General features: G+C 48.7%; 1 protein-coding gene and 1 long non-coding RNA gene across 4 annotated transcripts in view; one reads left to right on the forward strand and one right to left on the reverse strand.

Moving 5' to 3' along the window:
* The window catches only part of SLC6A11 (solute carrier family 6 member 11), a 123,253-nt gene that overhangs the window by 100,633 nt on the left and 2,567 nt on the right, over nucleotides 1–20,053 (forward strand). Inside the window, exons 8-13 of one of the 2 annotated variants that reach the window (XM_086368504.1) lie at nucleotides 1,419–1,543; nucleotides 11,653–11,765; nucleotides 14,468–14,605; nucleotides 17,102–17,204; nucleotides 17,927–18,027; nucleotides 18,839–19,009. In XM_086368504.1, coding sequence (XP_086224630.1) covers nucleotides 1,419–1,543; nucleotides 11,653–11,765; nucleotides 14,468–14,605; nucleotides 17,102–17,204; nucleotides 17,927–18,027; nucleotides 18,839–19,009 — 751 coding nt within the window. Of the gene's footprint in view, nucleotides 1–1,418; nucleotides 1,544–7,856; nucleotides 7,979–11,652; nucleotides 11,766–14,467; nucleotides 14,606–17,101; nucleotides 17,205–17,926; nucleotides 18,028–18,838; nucleotides 19,010–20,053 lie in introns of those variants that run through there. The other variant, XM_086368505.1, reaches the window with a different exon arrangement.
* On the reverse strand, nucleotides 10,016–16,658 carry LOC147348661 (uncharacterized). 2 transcript variants are annotated; one of them, XR_015151817.1, is made up of 3 exons: nucleotides 16,524–16,658; nucleotides 11,409–11,519; nucleotides 10,016–10,307 (listed from the first exon to the last, which is right to left on the reverse strand). It is a non-coding gene; the product is annotated as an uncharacterized LOC147348661 (long non-coding RNA). The 2 variants fall into 2 exon arrangements; XR_015151816.1 differs by lacking the exon at nucleotides 16,524–16,658 and adding an exon at nucleotides 16,137–16,275.

The following is a 20,053-nucleotide window of genomic DNA, read 5'->3' on the forward strand; positions in this document are numbered from 1 at the left end:
AATTGATCACAAGGCCCAAGAGATCCTCTTATCCAAGCCATCTTGTCGTCTAGCCAGTGAGAGCAGGCCCAGAGAGAAGATATTGCTGGGAGAATTGGAACCCCAGTCTAATGCTCTTCCCACCATGCCCTTGATTCCCAGGGTCAATGCAAGGCAACTGGGGGTCACAGTCACCAACATCAGTGTAACCTTTGATTGCATTACAAAAAGTATGGTGTCAGGAGAAGAGGAGGTGAGAGTCCTGCTCTGTTCTTGAGTCTAGTGCTCAGTCCTGGATGTGACACTCTTGAAGAGGGACAAGCTGGACTGAATTTCAGATCACAAACAGGATCACTGGTAAGGGAACTGGGGGGTTTAACTGAGCGAGCTAAAACCTCAAGGAGGTATAGGGCCTCTATCTTCAGGTCTTTAGGCTGTTGCGGAGGTTAGAACTAACACTTCCCAGAGAAGGTGGATTTGGGTCGAACAGAGCATGAGGAAGTTCTTACACTGTGAGCGGCAGGAGCCATCCGAGAAGTGAAGTGCCATGGAGCAAGGTGGGTGGTCCTGCTGGCTAGGGTCATGGTGGGGATGCTCCGGGCTGGTGCTGCTCCAAGGAGGAGACTGGACAGACCACCCAGGCCCCTCCCTTTAAAGTGAAGTGTCACGGGTGTTGTAAGCCTGACTCCCATGTGCATGCTCTGTGGTGGCCGAGGTCCTGAGAGTCTGATCCCCTGACCCACCTGCATGATGGTACACAGCCCCAGGTTGGAAGGGCTGGGAGGTACGGGCTCCGTCTTCTTCCTCTGGGAGGAGCCCCGTCGTTTGTAGTCTGGAATCCCCTGCGTCACGGCTTTATGCTGGTGCTTCTTGGCTGTGAACCCTGGCCAAGAGCAGGGGGCAGTCACTGCCCTGGTGAAGCAGCCCCCCACCCCCTGCCCACCTCCATGAGGAGTGTGGCCTGGGAGGGTCTGCTCCTTGCAGCATCAGAGTGGAGGCTTGTGTAAGGTCTGGGAGATGCTGGGCTGGGAAGGGTGTCTCTCCTGAGGCCTCTGTGCTGGCTAGGAAGCAGCCCTTTCTTTCAGAGGTTGATATCTTCATGCTTTGAGCTCCCAGAAAATCAATCCTCTCTTGCTTCCCTTGGTTTTCTCTCCTGCCAGGAGTTTGGAGAAGCGTTGGTGTGTCTCCAAGTCTTTCCGTCCTGGTGTGCGTTTTCCCACTTGCCAGCCTCCCTTCTTTCCCACCCCGTCTGTGCTTCCGGTCTGCGACTGACCTCACCTTCTAGAAAAATGCAGGAGAAGCTATGTGACCATGGGCCAGCCACCTCCCCTCTCTGAACCCCGAGGGCTTCCTTGGCACTCAGACAGAACGTTCCAGTGCTGCCCCGGTTCCCCGCACCGGGTTTTGACCCGAGCCCCTCTCCCTGCTTCCCCCACCAGGGACTGCATCATGCTCTGTTGCTTGAACAGCGGCACCAGCTTCGTGGCCGGGTTTGCCATCTTCTCAGTCCTGGGCTTCATGGCATACGAGCAGGGGGTGCCCATCGCCGAGGTGGCAGAGTCAGGTGAGTTTGCCGAAGTGGAACCATGGCCTTCCTCCTCAGCTCGCTCTTCTCCTGGGCTCAGGTCTCAGGAGGGGGCCCCTGTCCATCCGCAGACCAGGCTCCCGTGGGGGAAGCTGCCAGCCCAGAGCACCGTCACTGTCACCTCAAGAACCACAGGAGCCTCCACTGGCCTTCCTGCCGCCACTGTTGTCCCTTCTGTTTTGTGCATCACTCTCCTGCAGAGTGATTGTTTTTTGAAATGCAAACCTGACCGTGTCCTCCCCTGGCGAACAGTCTGTTTTGGCTTCTCATAGGGCTGATCTCTCGCCATGGCCCCCAAGGCCTGCACTGCCCAGCTCCTGGGGTCTCACCACCCACCTCGCTCCCTACCACACTGTGGTCTCCTTTCACATCTGTGGTTGCCCCCTCCCTTCCACCCCAGGGCTTTTGCACATACTGTTCTCCCTCTGCTGGAAGGACCCCTTTCCCTTTCTTCATTCTATGGGTAGACTCACCATGAGTGTGACATTCTTCATGTTTAAATGACACGTGTTTGTATCCAACACACCACAGGTAGGGTAGTTGCTGCTGAAGTGATTGTGCAAAATGGTGAAGAACTCTCCCCTTGATTCACATGGTTTTGAATCCTGGGACAATTCATTGCATAGTATTATAAAGTACAAAAATAGTTTATATCCACATGACAGAGTTAGACGCTAACCTCCATACATCTAAATAGGTTTCTCAGCTATAGGAATATCTGGTGAGACAGTCAGGAGCATCACAGGGGGTCCAGCCTCCCTGGCTTCTGTCTGTTCAAGGCTGCTCATGCCCCCCATTTGTTATGACAAACCCTGCCACCTGCAGGGCTGCATTGCCTCCGTTGAGAACTCTAGTCCGTGGCATGGCTGCTTTTGCCTGACATGCACAGATAGGAAGTACACCTCTGACCCACCAAGCTGGGCAGGGTGGTGGGTGTGGACCCTGAATCAGGAAGCTGGTTGCCGAGCTCTGCTTCATGGCCCCTGGGGCTCCACCTTCTGCATGGTATCTATCAGAGAGAGAGAGAGAGACAGTCCCTGCTGAGATCAGGGGACCAGAGCTGGACCAGAGGATATTAATATGACCGAAGCTGTCCATCATAGATTGCACACTCTGGGCAGGAACTGCCTCGTATGATCCTCGACTCAGCCCCCAAGGTGGCACTTCTCCTACCCCTATTTTACCAGTGAGGAAGCTGAGGCTCAGAGAGGTGTGGTCGCCCACCTAAGGTCATACCCTGCAGGGAACAGAGCTATTGGATTTGATCCAGGCCATGCTCTGAGTGCTCCGTCCTGCAGCCCACGGTAGGCAGGCACCTGGCACTTCACACAACATCCATGTTCCTTTATGGCAGTAAAGCGCAGAGCAGCCCTGCGAAGAGGGAGTGGTGCCTCCTCCATGGGCCCTGTGCCTTCTCTGAGAATCTGCTTCTTCCTCTGTAAAACCAGCAGACTGACTCCCAGCTCAGGTGCGGAGTGACACAGCATGCCTGTGCCACTGCTGCTGCTCTTTTCACCATCTTTTCCGTTTGATAGATGCATTTTAAAGCTGAAGCTCAGAGTGGAGGTGGAAAGTAAAAGAGCCAACTAAAACAAACATTTTTTTTTTTTCAAATTGTAAGCATACTTACTGTAGGAAAACGTTTAAATGTTGACAAAGGAAAAAGTCTCCAGTCTGACTCAGACTGCACTTTGAGGTTCTCTTGCCAGGATTTTCCATACATATACAGCTATACCTATATTGATGAAAACTGGATCATATTTGGTTTTATTTTTCCATTCACAATAAAGTATGAGAGTTTTCTTCCTCAGTAAGTAGAGATCTCAGCATCCCAGGTGGCTCATTGGTAAAGAATCTGCCTACAGTGCAGGAGATGTGGGCTCAATCCCTGGGTCAGGAAGATTCCCTGGAGGAGAAAATGGCAAGCCACTCCAGTATTCTTGCTGGGATAATCCCATGGACAGAGAAGCCTGCTGGGCTACAGTCCATGGGGTCGCAAGAGTCAGACATGACTGAGCACAAATAGAGAGCTTAATCGTGACTTTCCATGGCCAAGTGAGGTTCCACGGAATGGATGTGCCATCATTGATTTACTCTGTCTCACCTATCAGGCCCCAGGCTGGTTGTTCATACTACTTCATGAGGTATCTACAGCACATCTGCAAGGCAGGCTATACGAAGGCTGTGCAGAATGTTCCCTGCATGACTACAGGGGGCGCCATTCATGTAGACAGCAGTCCTGGGGCCCATTAGAGATGAGGACGCTACTCTGTGGCTCCGAGCCTGAAGTGGTTCCTCTAAGGTCGCGCAGAACATAGGTGGTACAGCCTGGCTTGGCTGTCATCTCTTCTGCTTCACCCTCCGTGTCACTTCAGGTGCTAAGGAGGTAAGCCTGCTCTGTGTTTAAGGGTGTGAATCAGACCAAGATTCCCTTTAGGAGTTCCTGCCTTTTGCAGAAATTGCATATTGCAAGTATGTAGCCCTCTCACCTTGCTCAGCAGGATCTTACAGGGAAAATTGTAACTTTAAATACCTAATTAGAAGGATTTGAAGTAAACACTTTAAGTTTTTATCAGAAGAAGCTGGGGGAAAGAAAGGAATACAAAGTAAGTAGAGAATGTTAGAAGCCTTAGTCACTTTGTTGTATCCAACTCTTGGCTACCCTGTGGACTGTAGCTCACCAAGCTCCTCTGTCCGTGGAATTCCCCAGCCAAGAATACTGGAATCAGTACCCATTCCCTTCTCCAGGGGATCTTCCCAACCCAGGGATTATACCTGGGTCTCCTGCATTGCAGGTAGATTCTTTACTGCCTGAGCCACCAGGGAAGCCCAGAGTAAGTAGAAGCAAAGAACTAATTAAGGTAAGACATGCAAGCAACAGAGAAAATTTTCAAAGTGAAAATTTTGTATTATAAAAAATAGCAAAATTTATAACTGACAGGACAAATGAAAGGAAAAAATGAGAGAAAATACAAATTACTGATATCAGGAATGAAACAGAAGACATGGCTACAGGTCCTGCAGACCTTAAAAATGAGAATAAGGAAATACCATGAACAACTTCAAACTAATGTACTTGATAATGTAAATTAAATGGGCAACTTCCTAAAAAATACTACATAATTTAATTAAGCTAATTCAAGAAGAAACAGAAAAACTAAATGGCTTTGTATTTCCAAAAGAAATTGAATTCATTGTCAAAAATCTTTCTACCAAGAAGACTCCAGGCCTGCTGTTTCACTGGTAAATTCTACAAAATGTTTAAATAGAAATAATGTCAGTCTTCTTGTTCAGTTGCTCAGTCGTGTCCAACTGTTTGTGACCCCATGGACTGCAGCACACCAGGCTCCCCTGTCCTTTACCATCTCCTGGAGTTTGCTCAAACTCATGTCCATTGAGTCAGTGATACCATCCAACCATCATCCTCTGTCGCCTCCCTTCTCCTCTTGCCCTCAATCTTTCCCAGCATCAGAGTCTTTTCCAATAAGTTGGCTCTTCGCATCAAGTGGCCAAAGTATTGGAGCCTCAGCGTCAACATCAGTCCTTCCAATGAATATTCAGGGTTGATTCCTTTAGGATTGACTGGTTTGATCTCCTTGCAGTCCAAGGGACTCTCAATAGTCTTCTCAAGTACCACAGTTCAAAAGCATCAATTCTTCAGTGGTCAGCTTTCTTCATGGTCCAACTCTCACATCCATACATGACTACTGGAAAAACTATAGCTTTGACTAGACGGATCTTATCAGTCTTACACAAAGTCTTTTAAAAATTAGAGGAAGTAAGAGTATCTGAGGACAGTGACAACTGTATAGCTTCTTATTATCCCAATTTTTCCCCACAAACAACAAGATAAAACAGGAAGGGAAAAGTATATTCTACACAAAGCTGTGCCTCCTGGATAATTTGAAGACACAAAATGTTGAAGCTGCAGATAACTGTGACAGAAAGAAAAATCACCAATCCCAGCACACAGTATCTCTGCCAAAGGCAAGCTGAGAAAAACTGTGGGACAGATGGAAGACAGAGGCTAGCGAAAGGATCTGGGAGTGATTTGGAGCAGTCACCAGAAAGGTTGAATCTACTCTCAATCTGAAAGTCCTGGAAACGATCCTGACAGATCCTTTAGCAGGGACTACAGGGTTCAAAGTAGGTGTGATTTCAAGGAGTAAGGACCATTTAAAGGCATAGGCACATTTTAAAGGAGCCATTTGAAACATAAACCTTGCAGAGAAAAAAAGAGGTGGGGGGCAAAAAGAAAGAAAAGCATCGTTTTATAGGGAGATGGTGAAGGGAGCCCAAGAAAAAGAGGTAACATGTAAAGACCTGCAAAACAAAAGAGAACCCGGGACCTTCCTGGTGGTCCAGTGGCTAGGACTCCACGCTCCCAGTGCCGTGGGCCAAATTTCAAAGAAATAGATAAAATCCTCAAGGCTTCCAGGCAAGAAGAGATCAAATAACTTATAATAGCAAAAGTATTAAACTAGCACCATACTTTTTGAAACCAACATACAAAGCAAGGCAACTATGGGATAGAATTTTTTTTTAATTCATGTTAAGAAGTAAGAACCAGGATTTAATATCCAGCCATGTCTTCATGTATGTTATGGCTCTATATGTTATATATAGTATGTTAAAGCTATATAGAAAAGCCATTTTTAATATGCAAGAACTTAGAGACTTCTGATGTTCTGACATTCTTCTATCAGTGCATGAATGTCATCCAACCCAATAATGACTGGTAAAATTCCAGAAAAAGACTTATGTTGAGCTCTTAGAATATATAAAATATGTATTAATATGTATGTCTATGTATAAGATCAAAACAAAGGTAGGGAAGAAGATAGAGAACTAGTGTAGAAATACGCTGCATACTGTTTCAAAGTAGAGATCATTCAACCAAAAAATAGAAAGAGGAGGCAAGAGAAGATAGAAAAAACTCCCTGATGTATGATGAATGAGTGGTGGTAGATACTGGTGGGTGTGGGGGACCTGAAAAGACAGATATTAAAGGTTTAACTAAGAGACTAAGGGCCTAAGAGCATTAAAAAGGGTACAAGTATGAAGTTAGCCACTAGAATAAAAACATTGTTGTTGTTCAGTTGCTAAATGAGTCTGACTCTTTGCTACCCCATGGACTGTAGCATGCCAGGCTCCTCTGTCCATGGGCTTCTCCAGGCACGAATCCTAGAGTGAGTTGTCATTTCCTTCTCCAGAGGATCTTCCCAGACCAAGGACCAAACCTGCATCTCCTGCATTGGCATTTTTTTTTACCACTGAGCTACCAGAATAGTAACATAAACCTTCCTAAATAATAATTAAAAAAAAAAAACAGAATACACAACTCATATACATATGAAATATACATAATTATATATTGTCAGTCAAGACCAAATTTATCAATCTTGTCAGTAGAGGGTTACTGTCTATTGAAAGAAAAAGATTTTCAATTTGACTCATAAAGTAAGACCTATGCATAGGCATACCGTGTTTTATTGTGCTTCACTTGTTTTATTTTTGAATTTTTTACAAACTCATGGTTTGTGGCAACTCTGCATCAAGCCACATCTACCAGCACAATTTTTCCAACAGCATGTGCTCACTTCATGTCCCTGTGTCACATTTTGGTAATTCTCACAGTATTTCAAACTTTTAAATTATTATTAAAACTAGTGGATGACGAGTTGCTTTTTATGAGTGAGTAAAGAAAGTGGTTTCTTGAGATCGAATATACTACTGGTAAATATGTTGTGAAGCTTGTCGAAATGACAGCAAAAGTGCTGAAGAAAACTCTTGAGAGTCCCTTGGACAGCATGGAGATCAAACCAGTCAGCCCTAAGGAAAATCAACCCTGAATATTCATTGGAAGGACTGACACTGAAGCTCCAATACTTTGGCCACCTGATGTGAAGAGCTGACTCACTGGAAAAGACCCCAATGCTAGGAAAGATTGGGAGCAGAAGGAGAAGAGGGTGTCAGAGGATGAGACGGCTGGATGGCATCATGATGCAATGGACATGAACTTGAGCAAACTTTGGGAAATGATGAGGGACAAGGAGGCCTGGCGTGCCACAGCCCACGGGGTCACACAGAGTCAGACATGACTGAGCAACTGAACAACAGTAAGCATAGTTGCTAAAGCAGCAGCAGAATTTAAGAGGGTTGACTCCAACTTTGAAAGAAGTTCTCCTCTGGGTAAAAATGCTATCCAACAGCCCTGCCTGCTACAGAGAAATCACTCGTGCAAAGAAGAGTTAATCGATGGCAGCAAACTTCATTCTTGTCTTATTTTAAGAAATTGCCACAGCCACCCCAACCTTCAGCAACCACCACCCTGATCAGTCAGCAGCCGTCAACATCGCAGCAAGACCTTCCCCGAGCAAAAAGACTACGACTCACTGAAGACTCAGATGATGGTTAGCATTCTTCAGCAATAAACTATTTTTTAATTAATGTATATACCTTTTCTTAGACCTACTGGTATTGTTCACTTAGTAGACTATAGTGTGAACATAACTCTTATGTTTGCTGGGAAACCAAAAAATTCATGTGACTCAGTTTGCCATGGTAGTCTGGAGCTAAACCTACAACATCTCTGAGGTATGCTTATCTATTCTGTGTGCAAGAGACACACCCAGAACAAAGTGACTCACAAAGGCTATAAATAAAGACAGAGTAGCAGTCAAGCCCACAAGCATTAAGGATAACAAAGGATAATACTTTTTTAATGTTAAAAACCATGATTCACAGTGAAGATATAGCACATACACAAATGTATGCGCCAAATGACACAGCAATAATCTTTATGAAGCAAAAAACTGCAGACAATGCAAGGGGACATAGAAATAAACTAACAACAAGAACTTTACTAAACACATGTATCAATAAAAGTGCAGAAATGGAAATAATTACCTTCCTTGTTCAGAAGAATAAAAACAGCAACAAAATGAACTAAGAGACAGTTCAAGGAAGGAAATAATAAAAAGCAGAAAGTAATGAAGTAGAGAACTGGGTTTTTAAAAAATAATAAAATTCTAGGTTTTTCAAAATAAAAATAGGCACATCACCAGAGGATCAAGGGGCAGGGGGGAAACGAGGTTGGGGGGTAGAGAACATACAAATAGCAAAATAAGAAATTACAAAAGGGAAATAACCATTGGAGCAGAAGACATTTTTTAAAATCATAAGAGATTACTTTGCAATCCTCTTTGCATATAAATTTGAAAACCTAGATGAAATGAATATTTTCCTAGGGAAATGGAGATTGCTAAAACTGACCCCATTTGACTTAGAAAGCTTAAACAGGCCAATCTCCATAGAAGAAACAAAGTTACTGAAGAGCAGCCTCACAAGAAAACATCAGGCCCTGAAGGCTTCTCAGAGGAATTCTACCAAACCTTTGAGACCAGATAAGATAGGCCCAGTGCTCTATAAATGATTCCAGATGCTTGAAAACGGAGGAAACTTTCCTAATTCATTACCTGAAACACACAGTACTGAAACCTAAACCAGACAGACAATGCCAAGAAAGAAAACTACAGATTAATATCACTCATGCATATTGATGCCAAAATACCAAATAAAGTATTAGCAAACTCAAATCTAAAATATTAGAATCCAGAATCACATTAAGAAGGTAATATACCATGTCCGAGTAAGATTTATTCCAGGAATAATGGAAGGTTGATTTAATGTTAAGAAAGCCATTGATATCACACACCATATTAATAGTCCAAACAAAGTAAATCATAAAATTATCTCCATAGATGTGGGAAACGTCTTTGAAAAGTTCAACAGTCATTCATTATAAAAAATAATCAAGTAAATGGAAATTAAAGGATATTTTTAAAAATAGGTCTGTGCATAAAAATTTAAAAATTAGGAAAAAAAAGTTTAAAAATTAAAGACAATGATTGCCTACAGTGGTGAGTGGAAAAGGGATAGAAAAAGGTGAGGAATTAAGTAAGGAGAAGGAAGAACACCTTCTCTGAGTATTTATCTTTAGTAGCTCTTACTGAGAGCCACAGTATTGTTTCACAGAGCACTCAAGACAAATAGTTACTTTTTTGTGGATGGAACCAAATGTAATACAAATAGTAATGAATGAATTTAACTGTATTACAAATGCATAATGCAATCATTCTGAAAAGAATGGGAAAGGAGCTAACAAAAGTGAATTTCAGGAAGCAGTATGTTGACTGAACATTGTAAAGCTAAAAACATATCCTACTGAAATTCCTACACAGTATAATAAGGCAAAAAAAAGTAAAAGTATTAAGATTATAAAGGAAGAAGGAAAACTGTCTTCATTCATAAACAACATGATTAACCACATAGAAAATCCTAAGAAATCTACAAAAAAAAATTACTAAGTGAATTTAGTAAGGTCATGGGATAGAAAGACAATCAAAAATCTTTGGTATTTTTTTATACCAACAACAAACAATTGGGAAATTTTTATATTCTACTTTTCACAAAATTTAATTTAAAAATGAAAAGGTAAGCAACAGACTTGGAGAAGATAATCATAATACTTTTGTTTCATAAAGGGTTTGTATCCCAAATATATTAAGAATTCTCACAACTCAATAAAAAGGAGCTAACCCAGCTGAAAATGGGCAAGAACACAGGAGGCACTTCACAAAAGATGTTGATATGTAGCGAATTCCTTGATAGTCCAGTGATCAGGCTCCTTGCTTTCACTGCTGAGGACCTGGGTTCAATCCTCGGTTGAGGAACTGAGATCCTGCAAGTCACAACATGGGCAAAAAATAAATAAATAAAAAAATTTAAAAATAATAAAAAGATTTATGAATGGACAGTAAAGATATATGAAGATACTTCACATTGTTAGTCATCAGGGAAATACAAATTAAAAATACATACATACTGATACAACACTTCATACCCACTATAATGACTAAATTTAAAAGACTGAGAACATCAAGTGTTGACAAGGATGTGGAGCCCCTGAAACTCTCTATTGTTGCTGGTAGGAGTGTAAAATGACAGAGTCACTTTGGAAATCCGTTTGGCATTTCCTAGAAAATTAAACATATGATTCCCATAAGACCTGGTAATTCCCCTCCTAGGTAGGATGAACAAAGCTAATCTAAGGTGAAAAAAAAAAAGATCAGTAGTTGCTGAGTACAGAGACAGGGAATTAGGGTGGAGAGACTGCAGAGAGGGGCCAGGGGACGGAGGAAGTGCTCTCTGTTCCAGTGGCGGTTATCTGGGTGTCTCCACGTTTCAAAACTCATTGAATCATACACTTAAAATGAACACTTATGATAGGTAAATTAGATTTTAATAAGGCTGTTTTTTAAGGTAGAAGATAATGAGGATAAATGTTTCTTGAACATTTACCTTTTTAAGTGCTTTCCATATTTTTGCATCATCACACTGAACTCCGCCAACTGCCTTCTTAGGTAGGAATCCATTATTCCCATTTTCTAGCTGAGGAGACAAGGGTGAAGCTCCCAGTAAAGAATGGGGATTTGAACCCTTGGCCACTGTGCTGCAGGGCTAGAGCATCGGACTCCCATGCTGAGGCTGTGCTGTCAAGCCCCCTATTGGGAGCAGTCAGGAGAAGTGAGTGTGGACCTGGGAGATGCTCAAAGGAGAAGGTGGCCTGGGTGGACCAGCATTTGTCCAAGCCCTGACTTCTGACTACTTGCATAGGAGCCACTGGTCCTTCTGTTACCCTAGACTGGCTGAATTAAGATCTCTAGGCAGGCCTGACAACCTGCATTTTAATAAGAATGCCTCCCGCCACCACCTCTCTTCACCTACCCTGTTAAGAATAGAGACACGTCTGTGCAGAGGATGGTCTGGGTGTCAGACTAACCTGGGCTTGAGTCTTGACCCTTCCAGATCCTTGCTTCCTTCTCTCTGCCTCAGCTTGCTCATCTGTACAATGGGTATCCTTGTAGAACCAGGAGCATGGGGTGGCTGTGAGCTGTACATGATTCAAGGAAGAATTCAGCACAGCACCAGGCACAAAAGAAACACTTAGTCCATTTTAGATGAACATAGCAATTGAATGAGGCACTGAACTCCACTCAGCCCCCTTCTGTCTGCTTCCTCTCCAGGCCCTGGCCTGGCCTTTATCGCCTACCCCAAGGCCGTCACCATGATGCCCCTCTCCCCACTCTGGGCCACCTTGTTCTTCATGATGCTCATCTTCCTGGGCCTGGACAGCCAGGTAAGCGGGGAGCCCAGGCGGCAGCGGCAGCGGGGGCAGGTGCTGCTCCCAGGAACAGATCTGGGGCCTGCACACCACGTCCTGGTTCTGGTCAGTCAGGACCAACCAGATCATAAAAGACTTGGGAACACAGAAAAGCGTCTGCTTCCTTCCTTGATCTCCACATCAGGGCTCCCATGACATGCCCTAGGTGGCCACCTGGGTGGGTCTTAGGTACCACCACCAGCTCCCGCTCCCCCCACATCCGCACCCTGCCCCCACCCGCCTCTGTTCTCCTGCCTCTCCCAGACCCACCCCCACTTGGCAGCCACCTTCCTCCGTGAAGGATGTGGAGTTAGAACTAACAATTTATCTGTTTGCATTTTCTTTTCTCTTAACGAAAACGTATGCACTTACATCTTTTTGCCCCCGCCCACCCTCCCACCCTCCTTCAATCCCCTCTTTGGTTTCCCTGCTGGAATCCTGTGGCCTCTTCATCTCCAGAAGTCAACCCTTGGCCCTGCTGCTGTACTGTGGCTGGCCTTCCTAAGAGCCCCAGAGAAGGTCTTCCAGCCAAAGCCAGGCGCTGAGGCTCTCAGACAGGGATCTCTTGGCAAGGTGCTCCCCGCCCCCCTACCTGTGACCTTGTGCAAGTCACTCAGTATCCAGGCCCCGTGGCTGGCGTGGCTGTCAATCCAGCCACGTCCTATTTCTTCCCCTGGATGGTTTCTCAGAAACTGCTAAGCCGAGCTGCAGAAGCAACCGGGTGTTTTTGCTGATAACCGTCCCTCCATTGTCACCGGCAGAGGCCTCAGGAGGGATCAGCAGCTTGTGTGACAGTGACAGGCCTGTCTCCTCAGACGGGTGTGGGGGCCAGGCCTGGGCTCTGCGAGCCCCTGGGCTGAGCCAGACCAGCACTAGGGCTGAGATACTCTGTTTGCAAAGGGGGCCTTGGGCCCTAGGGCGGGGGGTGGCTGCTCAGACCACCCCCAAGTGTGCCCGGGCTGTGTCCTCAGTTTTTAATTATGATAGCCATATGGGCTGGGGGCAGGGGGGCTTCTGTTATCCCCATTTTACAGAGGAAGAAACTGAGGCTCAGAAAGGCCAAGTGACTTGACAGGATATGCTCCCAGGTCTCCGCACCTCGTAGCCCATCTGCTCTGATGCCTCTTCAGTTTAAGTGCTGGATCAACAGCATCCCCTGAGTCCCCTTCCTTCCCTGTAGACCCTAGAGAAAGGACAAGCGCAGCTAGTCTTCCCCTAGAGACAGGACAGCCTGGAGGCCAGGAGCCTGGGCATTGGAGTCTAGACTGAGTTTAAGTCCCAACTCTTGCCAGCTGTGTGACTCTGGGCTGTGCTGCAGTCCCTTTGCACAATGAGGATGGAAATACCTTCCCTGGGGAGATAGACATGGACCAGAAAAGACGTGGAGCCAAGCAGTGGCTCCAGGGACGGGGGTGCCCCCAAATAATGACCTCCCAGGGCCCCACAGTGGTGACAGCCCAGCCTCTGGAACAAGATTGCCTGGTTCAAATTCAGGCTCTAAGTGGTTAGCCCTTTGTGACCTCAGGGCAAGTTACTTACACTGCTATGCTTCTGTGTCTTCTTTACAAAAGAGGGACAATAGTAGAACTTAATACATAGAGATTAAAGAAATTAACATCTGTTAACTACCTAGAACTGAGCCTGGCACACAACAAGCACCGTGTGTTCACCACATGATGAACACGGTTGTTATAATTCATTTATCAAACATTTTCTGAGCGTCTGCTCGGTGCCACTTGAAGTAGATATCAGTGACATGGCCCCTGCCTTCCAGGGTCTCACCTTTTTGTAAGGAGACAGATCTAAGCAAGCATGGACCCTACAGATGAGGGGTATGGACTGGGCCTGGAATAGGGGCTGGGTTTGTTCTGCCCAAGTCTAGGGCAAGAAGAAGCAGTCAGGAAAGGGCTCATGCAGAAGACCTGCCCACAGCGCTGGGAGAACTCGGGTAGGGGGTGAGGGATATGCTGGGCTATTTGGTCTGGGTGTTGAGGGTTGAGTAGGAGTGTGACTGATCTCACTCCTGGCCCTGTCTCAGCATGGTGGGACACAGATGCATAGTGGCTCAAGCTCTGCCATCTAAACCTGCCCAAACACAAGAGCTGGGTATTAGCTCCCCTGATTGCCCTCCCCCCAGCAGAAGGCCACCCGCTCTCCGGAAGCAAAGGGCAGGGGCACTGTCACAGGCCTGGAGGATGAAGTAAGTCAGGCCCCCACAGACTGATCAGAGCCCTCAGCTCTCAAGACAGTTACCCAAACTGCCATCTTGCTTCCCAGGCCAAGACTGGATCTCATTTATTTCGTCCACCCCAGAACAAGGCCCAGTGCATGGGCACATGACTGGCAGCATAAGGGAGAAGGAATTCTAGCTTTAGAGTCAGGAGACCTCATCTCAAGGCCTGACTCTCCTGCTTCCTAGCTGAGAGACTTTGGGCTGGTCACCTTCCCTCTCTGAGCCTCAGGGTCCTCTTGTGTTGAATGGGCCTGCTGGCATTCTGTAAGTGCGGGGGATACTGTTGTTATTCTTGGATCTTCCGTCAGGGTGAGGAAGTGTGGCAATGAAGGCGAGGCCCGGCGGGGAGGGAAGCCCAGGCTTTAGGGCTGCTGTGTCTGCCTGGAGCCAGGGCCTCTAATGGGCTTTCTCTGGGGCTTCACACCGTCATTTCTGCCCCATCCAGTTCGTGTGCGTGGAGAGCCTGGTGACCGCTGTGGTAGACATGTACCCCAAGGTCTTCCGGAGGGGCTATCGGCGGGAGCTGCTCATCCTGGCCCTGTCGGTCACCTCCTACTTTCTGGGCCTTGTGATGCTAACGGAGGTGAGTGATAGCCACACAGGTAAGTGACGTGGACAGGGTAACACGAGGGGTAAGTGCCTGGGCTTTGGTGGTGCTAGTGGTAAAGAACCCGCCTGCCAGTGCAGGAGACATAAGAGATGCGAGTCTGATTCCTGGGTCAGGAAGATCCCCTGGAGGCGGGCATGGCAACCCGCTCCAGTATTCTTGCTTGGAGAACCCCATGGACAGAGGAGCCTGGTGGACTACAGTCCATGAGGCCGTGAAGAGTCAGACACAACTGAAGGGACTTAGCATGGACACGTTTGGGTTAGGCGGATCTGACATCACATCTCAGCTCTGACCTTGACTGGCTGGGTGACCCTGCCTCCAGGTCCGGCACTTCTCAGTGACTCTGTGTTCTCGTGTTCGTAATGAGTCATCGTGAGACTCCATGGAAGTTCTCATTCAGTAAGTGCTCGGCTCCAGGTCTCCACCGCCAGAAGGAATAAAACTCACAGTGAGGAAGGCTGGGTTTACCTGGTCATTATGAGCAGCCATGGCAACCCACTCCAGTGTTCTTGCCTGGAGAATCCCCATGGACAGAGGAGCCTGGCAGGCTACAGTCCATGGGGTCGCAAGGAGTCGGACACGACTGAGCAACTGAGCCCATGAGCATCCAGATGCCCAGGCTACCCCTTTTAGTAAAACTTCTGGGTGAAGGAGGCACTGTCTGCCAGAGAACCCTCAGCCAGTGACTTTCACTGGCCTCAAGTTCAGAACAGACTTCATCACTGGGGGACCGGGACGCCTTCAGGTGCTGTGTGTTCTAGCTCCAACCCTCCGCATGGCCCCTCTTGTCTGCCAGGCCTGTGGGCAAGGAGGGGCTCAACACACCCCCAAATTCAGACAGTCTCACAAAGCCATGATTCTCTTCCCTCCTGCAGCATCCTGTCTAATAAATACTTTCTTCAGTACCTTGGGGAGGCGAAATTAGGTATCTTTTTACCCACACTCACAAAATTAATTAATTTTAAAAACCAAGCCACTCTCCCCCTCCAAATAACCAAAAAAACTATTGCCAGGAGACACAAAGCGGTTTTGTAAGGAACATGGAAAAAGTGAGGGAATTCAGAATCTGTCAAAGCAGCTGATGTGGTACTGAGGTCGGTCTGCTGACCTTCGTCATTCTCTGCCTCTCAACTCAAAAAAGCCACCTCCTCCTGGAAGCCTCCTCTGCTTTCCTTCCCACCCAGGACTTCATTCTAAGCTAGATCCAGTCTCCATCTGGACATTACAGTGACCTGTCTGTTCACCTGCCCCACCAGGCCCCAAGGTCCTCAAGAACAGGAGCCGGCCTTGATCTATTCTGTGCCCTTGGGGCCTGGCCCAGGGTGTATAATTCCTGCTCCTATTCATTGTCACATTAATGGGAGTGATAATCAGCATTTGAGCAAATGAAGGGTACCACACTTCCCCCCTGCCTCTCTCCACACAACCAGTGAGCAGGGCCTCATTAAGTGCTGATTAATTACACAAAGTAGAGTCTTTTGTCACGCACAAATTGGGGGGTTACCTGATGCCTTCAAGAGGCTGGTGGGGCTACAGGAAAAGCAGGCATTCGTGGGCATCCTCGGCTTGCAGCAGGCCCGTCAGTGGAGGGCTCTCCTGGACACGGGCTGGCCGGCCCTGGTACCCTGGCTCACAGAGCGCTCTCCCAGGCCCTGGGCCCCAGGCCCATCAGGGAGCCAGCGCTGTGCCTGCCCCGGACCAGGAATCAGCAGACACTCAGGCCCCACACACCCACCTCCGCCCTCTGCAGAGGCGTGTCTGTGAGTGACCACACAGGGAATTTAAACCTGCCAAATGGGCCGTGGCAGACTCAGTAATTACTGGCAGGATCTTCTCCCTCATTTAAATGCATTTAAAGCTCTGCTCTAGGGGAAAAATAGTCTGCAAATACCTGCTCCTCCACGGAGGTGAAGCGGTGGATGGCGAAGGTCACAGGGTCTGCGGCTGGACGCCTGGGCCCGGGCCTCAGGCCCATGGCTGGGTGACCTGTAGTGACCGGCGGTGCGTGTTCTCACCCCCCCCGGGGCTCCACTTCCCTGCATGCGCACTGAGGACACCAGTAGCACCGGCCTTATGACCGCACGAGGCAGGACCTACAAAAGCTGCTGTGTGGGCGCGTAGGAGAGGGCACGGCTAGAGGCAGGGAGGCCTGTGGGGAGGCCATCACAGCCCCCCGGAGGGAGGTGCTGAGCCCGCCCGACCTCCAGTCTCCAGTTTTCTGGGTTGTGTCTAGCATTCAGGGAGCAGAGATAAGACAAACCTCTGAGATCCCAGCAACCCCTGAGGGTGTCTAAGGGTGGTGGGTGCGGCATTCAGAATGCTGGAGAGACCAGTCTGCCCTGGTGGACGTGACTCCAGGGTGGGAGGTGACCGCAGGGTGGGGCGCCCTCGCCGAAGCCAGCTGGCTAACCCTGCTCTCCCATATGTCTGTCTGTCCCTCTTCCCTGCATCTGTCCTCCCACCCCGCAGGGCGGTATGTACATCTTCCAGCTCTTTGACTCCTACGCCGCCAGTGGAATGTGCCTGCTCTTTGTGGCCATCTTCGAGTGCATCTGCATCGGCTGGGTGTACGGTGAGTGGAGGCCGAGCCCGCCATGCCCCAGCACCCGGAACCTGGGTGGGCTGGGCTTCCCTGTGGCCCGTCTCCATCTCCATCAGCCTCCTCCCCTCAGGGATGTCTTGGGTTCTCCCACCTGTTGGAAGACCCTCCTGCTTCTATACCCTTTTGCAGCACAGGGAGGGGTTCCAGGCTCAGGCACTGTAACCTTGGGTCCATCCTTCTGCCCCTGAGGCTCAGTTTTCCCACCTGTATAATGGAGTAGTCATCACTGTGGCTCCCGGTAGGAGGGAGTGTAGACAAACCAGCCAGCCCAGTGACCGGCCCTCAGCATCTGCCTTTGGGTCTTCCTGTTCCCCAGACTGAGTGAGTGGATGAGAGTTGCTGGGCTTGTGAATAGACACCCACCAGCCCTTCTGTCTGAGCCCCGACCCCCACCCCACCCATGCAGGTCAGCCAGCCTGACCGCGCTCAGAGCAACCACCTTCCACCTTTTCCCCAGAAACTCCTGACTGAGTCAGGAGAGGTCTCTTCAGAGCCCCTTCCACCACAGTTTATCCTAACGCCGCACATCGCTAACACCCTGGTAGTTTCTAAGCGGTAAGTAGGGTCCCTGCCGCAATTTGTCTCCTGCCAGGGAACGCAGATACTCATCGCCTCTCTTCTGAGGCTTGTACAGAAATTCTCTGGGGTGTCCCGTAATAAAGCAGGGTGCCCATCTGCTTTATTCTGGACAGGAAGCAACCGCTTCTATGATAACATCGAGGACATGATTGGCTACCGGCCGTTGTCACTCATTAAATGGTGCTGGAAGGTCGTGACCCCCGGGATCTGTGCGGTAAGGGTGCTGCCAGGAGCCACCTGCAGTCCACCACACCCCTCCTTCTCCATCCCCAACCCACTTCTCCACCCCAGAGCCCAGGCCTGACCGAGGCCAAAACTAGGAGGTGATGTCCCTGCGGGGGACCCTCTGTGTGCTCAGAAAGTCCAAGGCAACTGACACCTTTCCAAGCCCGTGTTTTTTGGGGGTACAGTTTCTGGGCTGGGCCAGGGGGCCTCACTAAGACCCCAGTTGTGCCACCAGCTTGCTGTGTGACAGTGAGCAAGTCACCTCTCTTCTTGGGGCCTCTGATTCTGAACCCGCAGGCCTGGGCAGATGGCACCCACCTCTGTGGGGGCTGAGGCATGAAGACATCTGGCTCTGCTGTTAACAATGAAGCAACAGCTTGAGGGTAATGAGAGGCTCACGCTCTGCCCCTCAGACCAAACTGCGGAGAGGCCTTGGTGAAAGGATGTTTAATTAAAGAAACAAAACCTCTGCTCTTCACCCAGTCCTTGGCACTGGAAGGATCTCAGAGCATCTTCACCAACCATCTTAGTTCTGAAAGTCAGCTTTGAAACCAGCCCTGAGAAGTAGCTAGAAAAAAAATTAAAATTTCTGAGTGTTCAGAGGCTGGGGATCAGGCTCCTGGGGGGGCGGTCAAGGAGGGTCTCCTGGGACCTGTGCCGCCTGTTCCCTGTGCTTCTCGCTGTGGACAGGCAGGGTGCCACCTCTCCGAGGCCACCGCACAGGGTCGACCATCTCCCCTGCCGGCCGCCCGCACCCAGGCTGAGGGCCGCCCCAGGGACCTCTCCCCATCTCTCCGCAGGGCATCTTCATTTTCTTCCTGGTCAAATACAAGCCCCTCAAGTACAACAACGTGTACACCTACCCTGCCTGGGGCTACGGCATCGGCTGGCTCATGGCCCTGTCCTCCATGCTCTGCATCCCGGTCTGGGTCTGCATCAAGGTGTGGAAGACAGAGGGGACGCTGCCAGAGGTGAGCGGCCCCGGGAGGAGGGGTCAGTGAGGGCGGGGCGGCGGAGGAGTGTGACACAGGGCGGGACTGGCTATGCGGGGGAGGGCTGTGCTGGTGAGTGTGAGTGTGGCCCCAGGAGCCTCTGGGTCCCCGCTTCCTTATCTGGGCCACGGGCGTGATGAGAATGTGCCCTGCACGTTTCTCCTGGGGAAGCCCGGCCAGCTCCTCCATGACAGGGGTTGATCAGTACTGCGGTGCTGAGGCCTGGAGATTGAGCTGCTTTCCCTGAGTTTAGCCTCGGTTTTCCCATCTGCAAAGTGGGTCAGCAGCAGTGCCTCACTTACAGAGGTAGTTTGAGGACTCAGTGAGTGCACAGAGGGACAGCACTTGAGCCAGGACTTGGGAGAGAGAGGGGCCAAGTGTCAGCTCTTGGTATTCTGTTGATCCCGTTCATTAAGGACCCCGTTTCCAGGGCGCAGGGAGAGGGTCTGACATCTGGGGGCATCTATCCTGTGCCGTCATCGTGCAGAGCTCTCTCTGTTCTGCATCTTCTCTATCCTCAGAGAAATTCAGGCACTTGCCTAAGATCAGACTGCCAAGAATTAGCAAACCAACCATTTTCAACAATTTTATTGACATATGTTTTCTGTATCATAAAATTCACCCATTTCTGGTATGATTCAATGGCGTATTTTTTGTAGCAGTGTTCTGTGTCGTGCCGTCATCACCATAAATCCATTTGCAAACATTTTTATTTGTTTACATATATTTTTAGGTATTCATAAGATTCCCAGTGTCTGTTTCCAGTAAGCCCTGTCCCAAGCCCCAGACACCCAGAAATCTCTCTGTATGTGCATCTTTGGGGCACTTCCTGCCAATGGAATCGTGCTGCCCATGGTCTCCTGGTTGTATAGTGAATTTGGACCCTGGCTGTCATAGCCTGGACCTCCTCTCCCTCTTCACTCTCCTTTCCCACCTGCTGGGGGTCAGGAGGTCTGAGTCAGCTTCATGCCCCTTCTGCAAACTGTGTGCTCCGTGCCAGACGCTGCTCTAAGCCGTCGACAG

Source organism: Bos grunniens, chromosome 22 (assembly GCF_055505025.1).
Source record: "Bos grunniens cultivar Pamir isolate PY7600 chromosome 22, Bosgru_T2T1.0, whole genome shotgun sequence".
Classification (NCBI taxonomy): Eukaryota; Metazoa; Chordata; class Mammalia; order Artiodactyla; family Bovidae; genus Bos; species Bos grunniens.